This window comes from Phoxinus phoxinus, assembly GCF_949152265.1.
Source record: "Phoxinus phoxinus genome assembly, chromosome: 1".
Taxonomy (NCBI): Eukaryota; Metazoa; Chordata; class Actinopteri; order Cypriniformes; family Leuciscidae; genus Phoxinus; species Phoxinus phoxinus.
Window position 1 is genome coordinate 37,617,309 of NC_136876.1, and position 21,122 is coordinate 37,638,430.

At 39.9% G+C, this 21,122-nt stretch overlaps 1 protein-coding gene across 3 annotated transcripts in view; it reads left to right on the top strand.

Annotated features, from left to right (window-relative positions):
* The window catches only part of pde4a (phosphodiesterase 4A, cAMP-specific), a 58,915-nt gene extending 38,082 nt beyond the window's left edge, over positions 1 to 20,833 (top strand). For 2 of the 3 annotated variants that reach the window (XM_079613076.1, XM_079613077.1), the window contains exons 6-15: positions 409 to 521; positions 9,125 to 9,218; positions 9,414 to 9,577; positions 9,680 to 9,778; positions 10,252 to 10,416; positions 10,549 to 10,648; positions 15,660 to 15,814; positions 16,495 to 16,617; positions 16,789 to 16,971; positions 17,066 to 20,833. In XM_079613076.1, coding sequence (XP_079469202.1) covers positions 409 to 521; positions 9,125 to 9,218; positions 9,414 to 9,577; positions 9,680 to 9,778; positions 10,252 to 10,416; positions 10,549 to 10,648; positions 15,660 to 15,814; positions 16,495 to 16,617; positions 16,789 to 16,971; positions 17,066 to 17,557 — 1,688 coding nt within the window. In that variant the 3' untranslated portion in view covers positions 17,558 to 20,833. Of the gene's footprint in view, positions 1 to 408; positions 522 to 1,552; positions 2,820 to 9,124; positions 9,219 to 9,413; positions 9,578 to 9,679; positions 9,779 to 10,251; positions 10,417 to 10,548; positions 10,649 to 15,659; positions 15,815 to 16,494; positions 16,618 to 16,788; positions 16,972 to 17,065 lie in introns of those variants that run through there. The other variant, XM_079613078.1, reaches the window with a different exon arrangement.
* The last annotated feature ends 289 nt before the right edge of the window (positions 20,834 to 21,122 follow it).

The window sequence follows — 21,122 nt, forward strand, 5'->3', positions numbered from 1 at the left end:
CCTCTGTATATAACCGATGTAACAGTTCCTTTTTATTGAGCTTTCTTTGATATTTTTATACGTTTGTAAATTGGTTTATGTCACTTGATTTCAGAAATTTAGCCGCTGTAGACTTCTTCCTTTTTATTCTCTCATTCCTCTGGTTTGAAAAAAAATATGATTATTCATTCTTACAAGTAAAAATATTCATTATTTATGAGGCATTTGATCTCTCCATATGAATCTCTTGAAATATTCATGCTTGGAAGCTTTTTTTTTTTTTTTTGAAGACATCACTCAAACAATTCTTTATGTCCTCCTGGCAGGAAACAACATCCCCACTGTTCACAAACGAAGTTCTCACAGTGAGTGTTAAATGTATGCGACAGTGCTGTTGTGATGCTGATGGCTGTCTTATATCCTGTGCAGATGAGACATACCAGCAGCTGGCTCGGGAGACTCTGGAGGAACTTGACTGGTGTTTGGACCAGCTGGAGACCATTCAGACCCACCGCTCTGTTAGCGAGATGGCTTCCAACAAGGTGTTTCTTCAATCACTTACTGTTGCATCTGTGCTGCTTAGTTTTTGTTACCGTATCGTCCTATCTTTTCAAAGACCAATTTTGTCAACATACAGTCTACCATAAGTTTGTGGCCTAATACACTAGGTATTTTTTCCCCATTTCAAGTATCCATTCATGGTTTATAATTTCCACCCTGTACATTTTACAAAACATGGTTTCAAGAGCTGCATTCTGTGAATCATCATACATGAAGGACTACATCTATGCGTATCCGGAGAAAGATTCTTGACCAGGTTGTGAGTGCCGGATCTGATATGGTCCCATCTGAATGATGTTCCTTTTTTAATGTATTTTTAATCATCATCTGTAAACGGAAGCAAATAGCTTTTGTGTGCAACTCTGCCAGCCTTGTCATACACGCTGCTCTGGTTTGAGAATTGTAGAAGAGAAGGAGAGAGAGGGAGGAAAAAAGAGGGTTTGTGGATGGGGAGGACATGGAGGCAGGAGGGGCTGCAGTTTGGTCCTGATGCCAGTGTTTCTGCTGTAACCTTCGTTGCTATCGAGCAGCAGCAAGGTCTACCCTGCCAGTTAATCTATTGGCTCTTCGCTGTGGCCATGAGGCATGTGATTTAGATGCTGGCCAATGAAAAATCGGTTGCTCTCTTCCATACCTTGCCTGTTTAAAGAGACAGTACCATGACTTTGGATGTGCAGCTTTTTGTAAGGTTGTTTCCATGTGCCATATTACTGGTGCTTCATGTGTTTTGCTATACCTCATAAGATGGACATCAGCATGAGAAGCAAGCAGTGCTTGTGTGTGTATATTACAACATGTGTGAATTGAAGATCTCTCATATTTCTCTCTCACACACACACACACACACACACACACGAGCGGAAACACTAAAGCCTAGATTATTTCCCCTTCTCTTTGTCAGACTATTAAATACATCTCACACACATACACGCAGACGTTTGTCCATTTTCTACGCTCTTACATGCCGTCTGCCGCACATGCGCTCTTAGGGTGCGTGTACACACACACACACACCCAAGCACGCGCCTTCTGCCACAGCGGCTGATTAGCTTGCGAGATCTGTCTACAGCATCCAGGGAAACAGAGCGAGAGGCAGAGCATCGGCTGAGCTGCATCGGCGAGGCTGACATCGTGTGTGGATTAAACAGTGGGGCTGCTGAAGAGAGTTGCGTTGTGACTGGTATTGTGCTTCATGGACTGTGCGCTCTGAACACAACTCGCTGGGAACGCTGGGCCCGGGTCCTGGAGCTCTGCGGTGGGGGAGGGGTGTCGACGCAGGGAGAGAGAAAAAGGATGTTTTTCCAGACCACCGCTCTCTTGTGTAGTTTGGCTTTTGACTAAAGGCCCCGTCTTTTCTTGTGTTTCTGTCTGCTTGTTTCCATTGTCCTCTGTCTCCTCTTAACCGCTTTCTCCGGCTGTTACCTGTGTGTTGTTGTTGTTTTCATTCCTCGTCCTGTCATCCCTCAGTCACTCTCCGCTAGCTATTTGCTCCATCTCCATCTTTCTCCTTACCTCCTATAATTCCTCTGTTCTCCTTCCCTCCGCATCCTCTCTGTGTCCTTCAGACGGTTCCCTCTCTTTGACACTCCATCTTTGTCCGTTCCACCCCTTGTCACTTTCTCCCCCTCCTGTTTGATCGGGGTCAGCTCTACTCAGCTGCTGGGATGAGATGTAGTTCTTTCGGCCTGTGGATTTGGGCGGCTCCTGGCGGGCCGTTCGCAGGGGACACTTGCCTGCAGATCGCCGTGGGGCCCACTCAGTGGTTTTCAGGAGGGCCTGGTTCTCACACTGCTTGCTGCATGTAGAGAGACAGCCTTAGCGAGCGCTTGCCGCTGGACTTTTACCCCCTTGCTCCCCGCCTCTTGGGGGCAGCCGTCACTCTGGAGCACCCTGGCCGGCTAGGCTGCGGCCTCTCTGCCCACACCCTGACCGCACCCACATGCCGCTGGAGCACCCGCCGCGCTTCGGCCCCTGTGCACTTCCGCGCCTCTTGCCTTTGCCAACGGTCCACGCCGTCCGTCACCCTCAGCATGGGCGTGGTGGAGGCCATTGACCCAACACCCTCTTCCTGCCCCTCACCTGTGCCCGGAGGCTACCGGCTGGCCCACTCCTCTAGCTACAGCCCCCTGCAGGGGAGAAGAGGGTCAGAGCTGGAGCTTGAGGCAGCTGCAGATGGGGTGCTGGATGGGGGTGGTCAGGCCACCGAGCGTAGGACCCCCTTCATGGATCTGTTCTGTGATACCTGCTCCAAACCCTGGCTGATTGGATGGTGGGACCAGGTAGGCCCAGCATGAATAGAAAAAGGTTGCTAAATATCTGTTAACAAACTTCAGGTCCTGAAAAGGATAAAGGATGTTTGCGCAGCAGGATGATAAACAGAAATGTGGGGGGAAGAAAAGTTGCTTAGGTGATTGAAGAAGGTGCTTCTGGAACAGACAACATGTGATAAGACCGATGTTTGTTGTATGCTTGTGTTTCCAAATTTGTACCAGTCTCCAGACCTCAACTGTGGTTTTAAACCTGAGCTCTAACTTAGGCACTTAGTCAGTGACACTTTAAGAGCTAGGGAGAAAATGGCTGCTGCCAAAGCACTTGGCTTAAGTTGTTTTAGTGCATGGAGTTCGACAGAACCTGTACGGTTCTCAGGATACCTCAACTGCACTCTTCCCACTTCCTCCATCTTTCCCTCTATATCTGGTTTGGGAACAGGCTTTAATAATAATAATAATAATGCATTTTATTTATAGGCGAACTTTCTCAACACTCAAGGTCACCTTACAAAATCAACAATAAAACACTCAATGCATTGAACATTGAATCAGCGAGAACAAACATTATCATAACATAGTAAAACAACAACAACAGCAAAAAAGAATTAAAAATTAAAAACTAAAGAGAATATGCCTGTCTAAAAAGATGAGTTTTTAATTGAGTTTTGAAAATGGTTATGGACGTGGAGTGTTGAATGTACTGGGGCAGAGAGTTCCAGAGATGTGGGGCTGAATGACTGAAAGCCCTAAACCCCATGGTAACCAGACGGGCATGAGGGAGGATGAGCTGAATGGAGGAGGAGGACCTGAGCGAACGGGCGGGAACCTTGATATGGAGAAGCTCAATGAGATACTCAGGGGCAAGATTATTAATAGCTTTGAATGTGAGGAGGAGAATCTTATAAATGATGCGATATTTGAAAGGAAGCCAATGAAGTTGCTGCAGGACAGGTGTTATGTGACTGATGGAGGGGGTTCTGGTAATAATACGGGCAGCAGAGTTTTGGACCAGTTGTAGTTTATGGATGGATTTGTCAGGTAGACCATAAAGAAGAGAGTTGCAATAATCTAGGCGGGAGGTGACCAGGGTGTGAACCAGAATTTCAGCACTGTTGGGGGAGAGAGATGGACGTAAACGAGAAATATTAAGTAAGTGGAAATATGCTGACTAGTGTTAATTTTGTCACCTATTTTTAATTTAGTCTTAGTCTTAGTCTTGTGCCAAATGTCCTTGTTAGTCTTAGTCATATTTAGTCATTCACATATCTTTTTTTGTTAGTCTAGTTTTAGTCGACTAAAAGTCTCATCATTTTAGTCTAGTTTTAGTCAAAAGAGAACTTAAGGTATCTTAGTCAAGTTTTAGTCGGCTAAAAGTCTTTTCATTTTAGTCAAGTTTTAGTAAAAAAAATCGTCTTTTTTTTTTAAATAACACATTATTACTGAGATTATTTCTGATTAACATTTCAGTATAAAAGTGTTTCACATATCTCAAATATTGGTTAAATGTCATAACCTGACAAAATACACTTGTTGAATGATTTTTGTTGAATGCAACTGTTAAACATGTCTGGGTTTCAATTTCTGAGGAGACACATTTACAAATGAGGAACCTGTTCTGAAGAGTATTTTATTTTAACCAACACAAATTAAAAGCTGGGGCCCAACAGACGTTTCTGGTTGGGGGTGCTCCCCGGTGCTGAGTTTTTTTCATGATGATACCAGAGCCCGTCAACGTTCCTATTAGACATTCTCTGATGATACTTCATGAGGCACACGCGCGCGGTCTCTTGCTCTCTCTCCCTCTCTGCCGTGCACGCGCTGCGCGGTTTGGGGCACAGTCTCTGTCTCGCGGGCGCGCTCGCTCTAGATTCCGGAGATTTTAACTAATTCGCGGGCATCAGTGAGCCGCTATCAATATGCGGGAGACTCCCGGAACTTCCAGGAGGCTATTTTTTTTACACCATAGCTTCGTAACGTTACTTGAGCAACAGCGCGAACTCATTCGGAATATTTTAAAGGCGTAACAGCTGATTAAAAAGCAGAGACGATTGTAGACCAAAATGAAGAGAGATTTTATCTTATTTTTTATTTTATGCAAAACATTTTCGTCTCGTCTTTTTTCGTCAACAATAATGCATGTTAATTTAGTCTTAGTCAGCGTTTTTGAACAGTAGTGCAGTCTCGTCATCGTCTCGTCTTAGTCATGGAAAAAAAAGTCGTTGACGAACATATTTCGTCTCGTCTCGTCTGACGAAATTAACACTAATGCTGACCGAGTGATGTTATTAATGTGGGACTGAAATGACAGAGTGCTATCCAGGATGACACCTAGGCTCTTAACCTGAGGGGAAGGGAACACAGATGAATTGTCGATGAAGATAGAGAAATCATTTATTTTAGAGAGGATGGATTTGGTGCCAATGAGGAGGAATTCAGTTTTGTCACTGTTGAGCTTGAGAAAGTTTAAAGAAGGCAATTAGATAGGGAAATGGGAGGGAGAGATGTAGTGGGTTTGGTGGATAGGTAGAGCTGGGTGTCATCTGCATAGCAATGGAACTGGATGTTATGTTTGCGAAAAATATGGCCAAGAGGGAGAAGGTAAATAATGAATAATAGGGGTCCAAGGACAGAGCCTTGGGGAACACCAGAGGAAAGGGGGGCAGAGTGGGATCTAAATGTTTTAAGTTAATAATATTGAGCTTTATCTGCTCAATATTTGGTAGCTTGATTCTGCATAGTTCTTTTATCCAAGACTTGTTTACTGTCGAGATGTTTGACACGGATAATGATGATGTTGAAATGTGGCAGAGTCAGTGTTTGTGTTTTAATTCTATCCAGCAACAACACAACTTAAATCTATCACAGGTAAAACTTAAGGTTTGTTCTTGCCAGATATAATTAAAAACATTGGGACACAATCTGTGACTCTGTGCCACATTTCAACATGGAAAGGGATGCTCTCTGGGGTTTCAGGGAACTGTTTTCTATTTCTTTGTTCTTAATTGTTGAATGACAGATGTGTTTTATCTATGTTGCTGAATAGACCTGTAGATATTAGCTCATTGAAATGCAGAAGCACAGCATTTTAGATTGGTATATTTATTAATCATTAACTCATATATATATATATATATATATATATATATATATATATATATATATATATATATATATATAAATGTAATATAATTATTGTACAATTACTATATATGAATTGGTACGACTATAATAAAATCACAATGTAATTTACCTTCAAAGATTTAAACTAATATGTTGCTGCCACGTTTTTGTGCTCACCTTTTCATCAAACTCAACCATCAAGCTTAGTCTTAATAAATAATAATGGCAACAGATATTATCAGACTCCCCTAGTAACACATATTTGTATTAATTTGGTCTGATTTCCTTTCCACATGATCTGGTATCATCTTGGTCCTCTAGAGGATGCATGCATGCTAAAAACAGTTGGCACTCTGTGAATGTTTAAATAATGACTCAGCACAGTACAAACAGATCCTTGGTACAGTGTGTAATATGCACTTGCACAGGAAAGAGAGTTTTGTAAATTAAGCTTTATATAAACTCTGTGTGAGATAGACATTACTGTGTACTGATCCCTAAGAAAAAATTCAGGAAGATTCAGGTTTAAAGTGAGGGAGTTTATACTGTGGCTGTGAAAGGAAAATGACTTGGACTCAATTAAAAATTAGATTTAACATTGATTGTTATTTCCCCTATTGTGTTGTTGATAAGATATTGTGAATTATGTTATGGCATTCTCACATTGTCGTCAAACCTGATGTCAGGGACACTGTCATTAAAACACGTTATATTTTGCTAGCTATAGAAGATTTAACAACAACAACCATAATGATGCATGTAATGTAAATCATACATTTGCATATGTCTAATACACAGTACACACACGTCCATATCATCTAGGAAGGGAATTAGATGCACACCATGAAAGAGAATGAATAGAAACACAATCAATGGAAAAATATGACTGCAGAGAAAAAAGGATAGAATGTGGAGGACAGAGATGAAGAGAGACAGGAAACAAAAAGGAGGGCTTAAAGAGAGAGATAAAGACAGAATGGAGAATAACAGAATAGATGGAGAGTGATACAGAGAGTGCTGACCTTGGAGGAGGTCAGAGACAGACACCTGCCTACTCTCTCAGATTGTCACCCAACCCATCGCCTCACTCCCATCAGGCTGCAGGAGGCACTATGAGGAGACAGTTGCTAAGGAAACCTGCTGGTTTCCATGGAGATTGTAATGTGTGAAGGACCAGTTAGTGGGACAGACCAGGGGTCTTATCGGAGTCGTGCTGTGCGACTGTGTAGTTGTCTTGTGTTATCTGCTGAAGTTGCACAATTTCAGTCATTTGAGGCACATACGTATTTTGTTTCTTATAAACAACTAATTTTGCTACGAAACTGTTTTCTTTTTTGGTTAAAGGATAATTCCGGTATTTAACACCTTGAGTCTATATTGTAGTTTGTTTTGGATGAACAAGAGTGGTGGACAACATTTTTTTGACAATGGTTCCTCTCTCATGACATTTTCGGACATGCCCATTGACTCCAATGTTAAATGGGTCCATGGCCAATTCTATTATAGTCAAAAACTCGAGAGAGGAACCATTGTCAAAAAAATGTTGTCCACCACTCTTGTTCATCCAAAACAAACTACAATATAGACTCAAGGGGCCCTATTTTAACGATCTGAAACGCAAGTGTCAAAGCGCAAAGCGCAAGTAACTTTGTGGGCGGATCCCGGCGCTGTTGCTATTTTCCCGGCGGGATAAATGACTCTTGCGCACAACGCAAATCTAAAAGGGGTTGGTCTGAAGTAGCTTCATTATTCATAGGTGTGGTTTGGCCGTAACGTGAAATAAACCAATCAGAGCGTCCTCTCACATTCCCTTTAAGAGCAGGCGCGCTTGTTCCATGGCGGATTACTATTATAACGGCGGGTTTGCCAGTGTACGCCAGGAGCGGTTCACAGCCGAGGAGACCGACGTTCTCGTCAGGGCCGTAAAACACAGAGAAGTGACACTGTATGGGGATGGGAGAAACCAACCCAAATTAGCTTCGGTTAAACAGGCGTATATTTTGGGTAAATGTGTAGCCATAATCGAGATTTTTTTTATTTTTTTTATCTAGATAGATCTTTCTCACATCTTCACGGACACAACAATGATTTCCCTCGTGTGTTAATATTTTTCCTTGTAATAATGTATGATTTGCAAAAATGAAAACTGCTGCGTCTGTTTATATTAAAGAATCAAAGTGGATGCGCGTTAACATTATGGCCAAGCACGTGCCCTTAAAATACCATATCACTAACGCGCAACGCGCCACTGTCTTTAGACTGTTTTTTCCCTGGTCTGTGGCGCAATTGCTTTCTAAAACTGGAAAATAGCACCATTGAAGTTTTGCGCCGGAACACGCCTCCTCTTTGCGCTGAACCGCCCCCGCGAGCGCAAGTTCATTCCCTAATTTACCGACGTGCGTCTGTGGAGGGAAAAGTGCAAAATAGGAATGATACATGCGTCGGTGTTCAAAGTCAATTGCGCTGGGTGCAAGATAGGGCCCAAGGTGTTAAATACCGGAATTATCCTTTAAGCAATGGTTTGCGGAGATGTAAGATCATTCAAAAATTTTCTCCCCCCATGGCAATTACTTAATTCGATTTTAATTAAAGACAGGCCCTTCCTCTAACCACACAATGTTACAGCTACAACATTAGAAATGCCCTAGGTTTATTTGCATGTAAATATCTGCACGCTTTATAAGCACAAGCTCTATATAACCTGGCAGTACCACATACACGGCATATTTGGGTAACATAATTCAGATATTTTCAACACAAGTCTTATGTCTATATGCGTAAAGCAAAAGTACCAATCTGAATAATAGAGAAGAATATAAGCTGTAATGGGATAATTCATCCAAATAGTTTAAATTCTGTCATAATTTACTCAACCACCTGTCAATCTAAACCTGTATGCCTATTTCTTCCATGTTTTGTCCATACAATAAAAGTCAGTAGGGTTTAATGTTGTCTGAAACCCCCAACATTCTTGATGATTTTTTATTTTTATTTTTTCATTTTGGGATGAACTATGCCTTTTGACATGTATTATTTTGACATCTTACTATGTGCTAATATATATAATGTCCATTTCTTTTCAAATGGACTAAAACTTTCCATTTTCTGCATTATTAACATTATTAACTGTATACTTATAACTCTCCTCTCTTCCCTGTCTATCTATCTCCATCTTTCCCTTTTCCTATCTCTAGTTCAAAAGGATGTTAAACAGGGAACTGTCCCATCTGTCTGAGATGAGCCGCTCTGGGAATCAGGTGTCCGAATACATCTCCACTACGTTCCTAGGTAAGCGAGTCCGCTCACGCTCTGCTCTGTACATCTCAGCCCTTTGCTTCTATTTTCAAAAGTGCAGAACCTAAGTTTCAGCATTGCAGTAGGTTATAGTAGAGTACATGCACTGCTCTGAGAGAAACACTCAATGCTTAATGATTTGAAATGAGCGGTCATCTGTTTAAAGTCCATGCATTTGTTGTGTCCCAGACAAGCAGAATGAGGTGGATCTTCCCTCTCCTACGCTCCGGGAGCGAGAGAAACCAATGTCTCACATCAGCGGAGTCAAGAAGCTTACACATAGCTCGAGCCTCACTAGTGCAGCCCTGCCCCGCTTCGGGGTGAAAACCGAGCAGGAGGACGCACTGGCTAGGGTACAGACACAATGCATACATACAGTACTCTATTTTACCATTATCAGTATTAAAAAGTCTGTTTGTCGAATGGATTTGTTATAATTGAATTTATCTTTACAGGAGCTGAATGATTTAAACAAGTGGGGCCTTAATATCTTCCATGTGGCTGAGTACTCCAATAACAGACCTCTAAGTTGCATGATGTTTGCTATCTTCCAGGTGTGTGGTCCCTGGTTTTTGCTATGAATGCTTCTGTGCTGTGCTTATGAAATATTGATTTTCCAATTATCTCTATTTGAAAAATCGATATATTGATTCCTTAAAATCCCTAAATCAATCTTTTACTCAATGCCTATTTTCAGTGGCTATGTGGAAATATGTTTTTACTTCCCGTCTTGCACATGCCACAGCAATGACAGCACTCTGCTGAACTAACTCACTCAACATAGTCGTTCATTTTCGTAAAGTTAGAAGATTTCCTCTATCAGTGTTCCTGCTGAGTTGTGAATGTGAGTCTGCAGTCTGTTTTGCAGAGAAATAATTTCTTCATACTATATGTAATAGACATTAGACATTACAACTGAAATATACCCAACTGAATTACCCAGCCCTACTAGTTACAATAGCAAACCTCTTCATCCTTTATATTGACCATTCACTATGTTCTGTCTACGTTCTGCAATGCATTAAAGGAAAGGGATCTATTGAAGACATTTGGGATCCCCGTGGATACGTTTATCACCTATGTAATGACACTGGAAGACCACTACCATGCCAACGTGGCCTATCACAACAGCCTGCATGCCGCTGATGTCACACAGTCAACACATGTGCTGCTCTCCACACCGGCACTGGACGTGAGTATATGCTAACATGGGAGAGCCAGTGCTCATTCTGGAGCAAAACGTTTTATATTCTGAAATCCAGATTTCAAAGTCAGCACCGACACTATACATAATGACCATTGTACTCCTGTATCTTCCCACCAGGCTGTTTTCACTGATCTTGAAATCCTGGCTGCATTGTTCGCTGCTGCCATTCATGATGTAGACCACCCTGGAGTTTCCAACCAGTTCCTCATCAACACCAGTAAGTCTACATTGTAAAAAATATGATGTTGATGAATCATCCTAGGCTGCGTTTCCCAAAAGCATCTTAAGCCTAGGCAGATTGTAGAACTATTGAAACCAATGGTCTCTACGATCAACTTAGCTCAAGATGGTGTTAAGAAACGCAGCCCTGATCATTTGACAAGTATTATATGACAAAAACATGCATGTCAAATGAATATGATGTTAATTTTAGTAAGTTGGACATCTACGAACTGGTTTAGGGCAGCACAGATTTACAGGGCTCAATGATACGAATGTATTCTGCTTTTTTTAAATGGACCACATCTTACAATAAACATCCATTTTTATATTAACAATGTATTTTAATATTTGCTAAAAATAATATTAAATAAAATGTAATAAAATGCTTCCAAGACCATCACAAGTCATTTTTGCAATTTTGTCAAAATCGAATATGTGTTAGTCAGCTACAACCCCATTTCCATAAAAGTTGGGACATTTTGTAAAATGCAAAAATCTGTGCTTTGTTAATTCTCTTGAACATTTATTTAACTGACAAAAGTACAAAGAAAAGATGTCCAATTTAACTGACCAACTTAATTGTATTTTGTAAAAAAAAACTAATTTTGGATTTTGATGGATGCATCACACTTCAAAAAAGTTAGGACAGTGTACCACTCTGTCACATCTCCTTTCCTTTTAATCACACTTTTTAATCATTTGGGAATTGAGGATACTATTTGTTGCATTTTTGCAAGTGGAATTTTAGCCCAATCTCGCCTGATACAAGACATCTCAACAGTCCGTGGTCATCGTTGTATTATTCTCCTTTTCATGATGGGTCACACATTTCAATAGGAGACAGATCTGGACTTCATGTGTAGAGTGTCTACGAAACCACACTGTTGTAGCACATGCAGAATGAGGCATCCCAAAAAGATGTCATCTTGATGCCATTAAATGTCTCTGTACAATCCCAATATACATCTCCACGCCAGTGGTACCTTCACACACATGCAAGTCACTCGTACTGTTTGCACTGATGCACCCCCATTCCATGGCAGATGTTTGCTTTTGCACCTGTCGCCGATCAAAGTCTAAATTGTCCCTTTCGACTTTGGGACTGAGAACTCAAAGTTCGTTTTTTGCTAAAACAAGCTGAAACGTGGACTCATGTGACCACAGCACACAAGTGCCAACAGTTTTCCCGGGCAATGTGATTATTATATTTAATGTGATTATAAATGTTTCTCATTCAATGGTCACACACATTTAACAGAGGTTTACGGCCTTGCCCCACATGGACTGGGATTCTTTGGATTCCCTGAATCTTTTCACAATTTAATGTATGCCCGAAAATTAAGTTCAAGTTCATTTTATAGAGAGCCTAAGTCCCTCCCCTTCCAGTTGACCACCATGGGACCTTATTTCGGAAAAATATTGTATGGTAGTCAATGGCGAGAGACAACAAATATTTTGATCCCGTTTAATTGTGCCCTGAATTACACATGATGTTTGTCAATTTAAAAGATACATTTTAAAGTCAAGAAAGTCGCAGTTTGATGTAAACCTGTTAAGGGATAAGACTGTGAAAATACGTAATTACAAAGACTACAAACCGAAAAGGCCCACATATGACGTCATACCTTTTCACTCAATGAATGAAGCTAACTTTACTGAAGCTAACGTCTGTCATTTTTTCTATAGTCTTACGTTATAATCGTAACGTTACGCCGTCGTGCCTGAGTGTTTTGTACCGGACTGCAGTGCACACATACGAGCAACGGTGACGTACAAAGTGCGAGACGAGAGATGTAGTTCATTGAGCGATTTTCACATAAAACTAAATGTTACTCTTCTGTTTTATGACAAACTGCGACTTTCTTGACTTTCATAATTATCTTTTAAATTGACAAACATCATATGTGTAATTCAGGGCACAGTTCGGACGGAATAAAAAGATAAGTTGTCTCTCGCCATTGACTACCTTACATATTTTTTCCGAAATAAGGTCCCATGAGCCGGAAGCGGAGGGGCGGGACTTCGGCTCTCTATTAACTTTAGTGAAGTTCAAGTTTATTTTTAAGTATACTTTGTGTATAGAGGGGACAGTGTTTATTTTTAGTAAGTATATTAATATCAATGTAATAGAAGTATACTTGTACAGTATGTGTACTGTTTTAATACTACTTGGGACTAAATTGGCCCACTTTTTAGTATATAAAAGTATACTTGTAAATGTACTATAAGTGTAACAGTACTAGTAAACTAGTACACAACTAGTTTACAACTAAGTTTTTCGTTTGCACTGCAACTACAAGTGAACTTATAGCTATACTGATAGTTTACTAGTCACATATTTGTAGCACATTTTTAGTTTATGAATGTACACTTTAAAGTGTACCCTCAGTAAACTACTAGTTTAGTAGTTTTATAAGTGAACATAACCATACTTATAGTTTACTATTTTTAAATTCTTTTTGCACTTAAGTATACTATGTTCCTATTTAGGTATTATTATTTTTATACTTGAAAAATAACAATACTTTAATATACTCTTACTTTAATAACTACTCTGTAAAAGCCGGCTATTCGGCCCAACTTCCGGTTTCCAAATAGCCGGTAAAGGACGCGCGTGTTCAAGTCTTTCCAGCGTCTCAAAGGAATTTTGGTTAAATAAGACACATGTTCTCATATGCAATTATCTCGTTTTAATCTGACTCCATGAATTAAAAAAGGTTCAATGTGCAATAAGGTTATGTTTACACTTAAAATAGTTACAACATGATGTAATGATAATTTAAACCATTTGTACCCAGCATAAATGTAAAATGTTACCTGAGAGAGAGAGAGAGAGAGAGAGAGAGAAAGAGAGAGAAAAAGAGAGAGAAAAAGAGAGACAAAGGCAGAGCCTCTGTCTCAGTTCAGCATCCAAAGCAAAGAGACCAGAAGAACATTTGCCAACTTGTTTTGTCATCTCCCCCCGACCATGTGACTAACACTCAGGTGTGAGAAATTCAAACTGACCAATTAGACCATCACAATTTCCCCCATTGTCCAAAAGCTTTGGCCTAATAGGCCCACATCAGTCTTAGCATTGCTGTGCTTGAAATGTCTGAGAGAAAAGCAAGTGTCTTAGTTGCGTTGAAATAATCTTGGATTATTTCCAACCTTACAACTCTAAAAAATATTTTATTCTAGCTTTATACACTTGAATATGGGTAAGTTTCATTTAAAAGCCACATTTTAATTAAAAAGGTGAGAAAATCGCATTTTTGTCAGACTACGTCCGGATCGGATTCAGAACGATGATCAAAACACAGATGGAATAGATCGAGTCCATCAACACCCCAAAGCTTCACAGTCGTTTCCTCTTAATAGGTTCAACATTTCATTCAGTAACGTTTGGTAGGTTTGATTTATATGCTGTTTAATGTTTGATGATCACGTTATCTTACACATTTTTTAACGCTTGTTTCTGCTTCTTCTTCACCTGTGTTTTGATCTGGAGATTTGGTACTCTTTCAGAAGATGCGTAAATAGTGACTGTATTACAGTGAAAACATGGATAGGTGGAAAATTCAATCAATTTTGGGGAAAATGTAGATTAGAAGTAAATTACTATGTACACTACCAGTGGACTAGTCTACACAAAAAATGCAGATACTCAAAATTAGGAAAATATCTGTTTTCTTTATAAATCAATATTTTTAAACAATGAAAGTTTATAAGACAGTATGTAAAACTATGAGAAAAAGTATTTAATAGGCTACTCAATCAAAAGATTAAACAACTACAAGCTACTTAATTATATACTTTTAAGTTTATCTCGATAAAAAGATTGAGTAAAAGTATACACCAAATATACTAAGACTTTTCAGTCAGTATAAGTCAAGTACTTAAGTGCAATTTTAAGTATATTTCTGAGAAATACATAAACTATATTTCTGATATTTTCTTTTTAGTTTAAAAGAAGTATACTAATAAGCACACTTGAATAAACTTCTTTTTCATAAGGATGGTATGGTGAAAGACCTAAGTTCGTTGCAATCTTGCATTGAGAAATGTGATTTTCGAATAGTTTGACAATTATCTCATGAAATTTGGCACAAAGTAGTTAACCATGAGTCCATGACCCATCTTTGCTGGCAAAGAATGAGCCTTTGGTGGATGCTCCTTTTATACCAAATCACAATAACTTCACCCATTACAAATTCACATGCTTATTGTGGACTCTCAAAACAGTTTATCTTGGATATTCTAGTCTTTTCACTTTTATTTTGCCTCATTCCCAATTTTTTTGGAGTGTGTTCCAGCCATCAAAATCCAAATTTGTTTATATTTACAAAAATACAATTCAGTTAGTCAGTGAAAACTTTGGAAATCTTTTCTTCGTAGTTTTGTCAGTTAAATAAAGGTTCAAGAGAATTAACTAATCAAATCAAATCTTTTTAAAATGGGGTCATAGATAATTATATTGATAACTTGACTTGCCATAGTATGCGGGAAGATGCCGGAGAAAAATATCCTGTATCTGAGAACAAAATGAGGAAAATCAGCAACCACACATATTGTATTGTTCTATGTTTTCTAAAAGGTTTTTTTTTTTTTTTTTTTTTTTTTTTTAAGTAACGTGTGCAGGTCCTCAACCTTTCTATACAGGGTCTACTCTGCCACCCCACTTTTCATGTGTCCTTTATTTTAGTCTGAACTAATTAATACAGTGTGTAAATCAATTCCCTTATTTTCTTAAGTTTCATTTGAATTTTTGGTTAAAATAAATAAATTAATTCAAAGTTTGGATTAAAATAAATAAAATTGAGCAATAAGACAACACCTTGTGTCCAACTAGCGACAACTGCAGAATACATTTCCAGGGTATAAAAATGTATGTAGAAGATCAACAATGTATTCTTTTCAGTATTCAGTATTGGCCAAAAACTCTTTCACACTGGCCATGGGCCCAGTGGGTAATCCTTGCTGTTGAACCATGAAATTCACTGATAGCCTGGTCTGCTCTGTTTCAGACTCAGAATTGGCATTGATGTACAACGATGAATCTGTACTGGAGAACCACCACCTGGCTGTAGGCTTCAAGCTTCTGCATGAGGAGAACTGTGACATCTTTCAGAACCTAACCAAACGGCAACGGCAGAGTCTGCGCAAGCTGGTCATTGACATGGTTAGATGCTCATTGCACTGCACTAAACATTAGATACTTTTTTCTTTTTTTCTGAGGGTCTACACTTTTATTTCCTGTGTAAATGGTGCTGCTTGTCTTCTTAGGTTCTATCATCACGCATTATCACTCACACACCCTCCATTAAGCACATCACCCCAGTCCCTCAACAGCTTCACTGGCTCCTCATCTCACACCGTATCCACTACAAAATCCTGCTCCTCACTTTGAAAGCCATCCATAACCTTGCCCCTTGACTGACCTAGTTCATATTGCCACACCAGTCAGCTCTCTCCGCTCCTCCTCCTCTCTCCATCTCATTGTCCCTCCCGCCCGCCTCATCACTATGGGGAGTAGGGCCTTCAGTCGCTGTGCTCCCCAGCTTTGAAACACTCTCCCCCCTGACCTCCGCAACTCCGATTCTCTCACACACTTCCAATCTTCACTAAAAACTCATCTGTTTAGACAAGCCTACTCACTGTGTGTGTGAGCCTACTGCATTATCCTCCTATATTCCTTTTAACCGATGTATGTATGTATTTAACTGATGTATGATGTATACATGTTTTATCCTAGTTTTAACATAGTTAGTTTTTAATTTGTTTTAATGTACTTTCTTGTAAGGCAAACTTGAGTGCCCAGAAAGGCGCCAAATAAATAAAATGTATTATTATTATTATTAGGTTCTGGCAACAGACATGTCAAAGCATATGAGCTTGCTGGCAGATCTTAAGACAATGGTGGAGACCAAGAAAGTGACCAGTTCAGGAGTGCTGATGCTGGACCATTATAATGACAGAATACAGGTGATTACCAACAAACGTGTTTCTTTATAATGCAACAAAACAGTTTAAAACTATAATGCCAAAAATGACATGTGTCTGTAAGTGCAGACCAGAAAAGAGAAAAGAGAAATGTCTTAGTCACAAGTGTGTGTGTGTGTGTGTGTGTGTGTGTGTGTGTGTGTGTGTGTGTAGGTCCTGAGGAACATGGTGCACTGTGCTGACCTTAGTAACCCAACGAAGCCCTTGGCAGTGTACAGGCAGTGGACTGAGCGCATTATGGAGGAGTTCTTCCGGCAGGGCGATAAAGAGCGAGAGCGTGGGATGGAAATCAGCCCCATGTGTGACAAACACACTGCGTCTGTGGAAAAGAGTCAGGTACACATATAAACACCCACACAAACATAAATTCTCAACCTTCTCTGACATTAGCTGCTCCTAAAGAGTCTATATGTTGGGTTTCCTGATTTAGGTGGGCTTTATCGATTATATTGTGCATCCCCTGTGGGAGACCTGGGGGGACCTGGTCCACCCTGATGCTCAGGAAATTTTGGACACCCTTGAGGACAACCGGGACTGGTACCAAAGCACCATTCCCCAGAGCCCGTCACCACCGCCTGACGGCCCAGATAACGAACTTGAATCCTGCACGACCAAATTCCAGTTTCAGCTTACCCTGGAGGGAGAAACAGGACCGGTCGCTTCTCCCAGTCATAACCACATAGGCAACCATGGTCAGGAGGCAAACAAAGAAGACGAGGAGGCGGTGGAAGCTGAGGAGGACGAGGCAGAAGAAAAAATGGAGGACGGGGAGGAGGTGACAGAGGTAGTGGTTGAGAGGTCGGGACGGAGGAGACTGCAGGTTCAGTCAGTAGTTGAGGAGGAGGACGAGAGACAGTCTGATGAGAGCCCTGTAGAGGAGACGGAGGAGGAGAAATCGTCCTCTCCTACCGATGACACGTAATACGTGCGACTCAAGGAACAGCTGTCTGGCCCAGAGGGCTAAGTACGAGCCATCCTTCAGAAACTCTGTCCCTACGCTCTACCGTTCACATAGGACTCTTCTGGTTCTGATAGCTAGACCATAAACAGATTAAGTCTTGTGTACCAATCCAATAAGACATTTTATTTTATTTTTCAAAAAGGGAACAAAATAATATTGATATCAGAGAAGTATTTAACACAGCAACTGTAGATTATGAGTGTGAGCTGGGGTCCATCCAGCAGTGAGGGTGAATTTGGATGGAGAAACAGAATTATGGTGGGGTTTGTAAAGGGCCATTACGTCAGTGTAGCACTCTGGAATTTCCACACATACGCATACACACATTCACAGACGTACGTTAATTTTTTTCGAACGAAAATAACGATACCACATAGTACATGCAAACACGCGGCTGTGTGTCTGTGTATGTGTTCAGGGGGCCTGGATCTGAAAGGAATCTTTTTTTTGGAAAAAGCCATCTCAAGAAGGAGCATCAGTGTCAATAATCGGCTTTTAAAGCATTCCAACAGGGACTTAAATCCTCAGATTCACGTGTTGAGAGAAATCTGAGAGACTTTTTTTCAATTTCTGTCATAGCGAGAACACAGATGCATCTGCTGGGAGAAATTAGATAATGTCTGCAGTCCAAAAAACTGTGGAGGGATGAGGATGTCGGAAATGATTTGTTAGTTGGTCCCACCCCCTCTTACCCTTTACCCAGGAGTGCTACCAGTGCAAGATGGCTGCGTGCCTTTCTGAACCACCAGCTTCAACTCTGGAGCTGTTGTGAAGCAATGCATCATGGGACAGGACATGCTTTTGTCTTCATCTTTGATTGTCTCTTTCTCTTTTTAAGCAATCTATCTCCATCGATTATGGTTTGTGCCGGCATGGAGCGTTCGCATTGTCTTTGTGATAATTCCTGCTTTCATCCGCCAGTCTTTCATTAGGATTTATCACCGTCATGGACTGCCCTCACTTTCCATGCGATTAATAAATGATAGTCACTTTCCGAGAATAAGCCATGTGACGCTTTGAAACGTATGTTTTGCCTTCTTTTTGGTTTGTTTTGTTATATCCATTCCTGCCAAATTTGTAAAAGTAACAGTCTCCTCAATTGCAGCACAAATTCGCACTGACTCTCTCACCTTCACCCACTCACGCTGGTAATACATTCTCTGTCTACACCACAACACACTACATTATGTTTTGCCAAAGGATTGAGTGCTTAGCTGATAAGTTGGAGAAGCATTGATCGAGGATGGTGAGAGAAGGATGAGGGAAAGACGCTGGTGGTTAGATGCTGGAAAGCGATAAACGGAGTCACATGCAGCCATATTGAGTTTGATGCGTTTTGCCTTAATGTCAACTGCAGGGTTTCTACCTGTCACATTGTGGAATAATAAGATGTTGGCGTTATATCCCAGACTACATGTTTCATGTCTATATGCCTTGCTAAATGTCTGTGAGTACACAATAGCTCCATCTGGAGGTGTAGGGTAGTTTTTTTCTGCGTGGCAAAGTTACAATAGCAGACGGTTCAGACAGAGGAAGCAGGTCATACCACTAAAATAAACTGTTGCTCTAATGTATTTCATGTCCGGCATCTTTTCGTGACGTCTATTTGACTTTTCACCTACTTTTAAAGGCAGAAAGAGAGAGACAGAAAGTAAGAGAATGAGAGAGTTCTCAGGTTGATGTTTGATTTGCAATATTGCCTCTCTCTCTCATCTCAGAACTTTTTAGTTTAGTTTTAGTTCAGTTTAGTAAACCAATTGTTGCTTTATTGAGAAGCAGCATTTGTAAGCATTCCTCTTGAAATATGATAAGCTAGTTTCTGCTGGTCAGTAGTTTAGCTTTACTCAAGCCAGTGTCTGTCAGACCAGTGACTTGAGGTCATACTAGTACATATATGAAAACTGTACTTGTCTGTGACAGGATTAGAGGATGTCATGGGATACATTTTCATTTGGCGGACCACAGGAGGAAAGCCCGAGGTTACACGATTGGTTTGTGCAAACTTATGTCATTCCCATTCCATTTGCCTGTCTTACCTTAAAATGCTTTGTTGTGTGGCTTTTCGTTAATGTTGTGAGCACTACGCTAACAAATAATATTTGCCATTTTAACACGACACTGTAGCAATTGTTTCTTATTAAGAAATTATTCAAATTAATTCCTTGCTGCCATTCTTTTTGGATATCAAAAGGAAAAAACAAGTGTTTTCTTTAAACAGTTTGTGTACAGTTTTTATTTTTGTATCATTCTGGTTTGATGGTTTAAAAATCAAAACTACTAATATAAATAGTAGACGAAATCACTGCTTGTTTTGTATATACTGTAATGTTGAATTGTAAATTTGAGATCTCTCAGAATCAATCACTGTCACAATGAGTCACTTTTAGTTGTAATGAACTGTAGTTGAATTGTGGAATTTCATAGGCAACCCCCGCCTTCCCCTTTCTTTCTCCTGTCAGTTCCCCTGCCATTCATTTGGGGGATTTTAGTCAACCTCCCATCACCTTTAAATGTGAATATTTGAATTGTATTGGAAAACAGACTAATCATCAGTTATTTCTAAAACTTGTCTTTACCAGCACTTTATTTTGTCTGTAGAAAGGTGTTGTAAGATGGCTGATATCAAGGGGAATGGTATGGCATGGCACAGGGTGAGCACATTAAATGGCTTGGCCCAAACGTCGTCTTTTTGGTCCTCAATGCCATTTCCTGCTAAAGCTCTGAGCAACATCAGCTACTCTGTGTCAATAATCTGCACTGTAAAGGCTTTTAATAGGGGGTTTAAATACTTCTGTGAGGTTAATGACCAAGAGACAGTCAGAAAGATGACGTGGCTTAATCAGAGAATAGTTTTTCTTTGTACTTTAAAAGTCATGCCTCATGAGACTCCAATGAAATTATTCTCTGGGCTTTAAATAATATGTTACTTGTTCACAGGTTATGGTAATAATATAAATGAAAAAGAAAACACAGGAAAATGATTGTAATATTTGTACATTATATTGCTGTAATGTGTATAATGTGTCCAAGTTATTTTATATTATATTATTTTTATGAAAGGTTTTCCTCTGAGAGAACCGAGTTGTCATTTTGTGAATAAAATGCATTTAATAAGCAAACGGCTATATATAAAAACACAAATATATAAATATATACCAGTATATTTTTTTCTTTCACTGTTCAGTACTGTAAAGTGTGTTGAAAATACAAATAAAGGACGATTTTTCTAATAAATGCAATATCTGTATTTTTATGTTTTCTTTTTTTCCATGTCCAGCCTCATATTACAGTAATAGCTGCATGCAGTGTGTATCATCAATAAACAAATCATAACAGTGAACACTATTTAAAATATTTAGCAACCATCTGCTTATAGAATGATGGTACTCAGCAAAAATGGCAGTTATGATATGCATGCAGTACAGGCTGCTTTGCTCAACAGTGACACTTTACTGACCCCTACAGACTGCCATTATTTAGAGACAAACATTCTTATTAAAGGGTTAGTTCACCCAATCGCAGATTC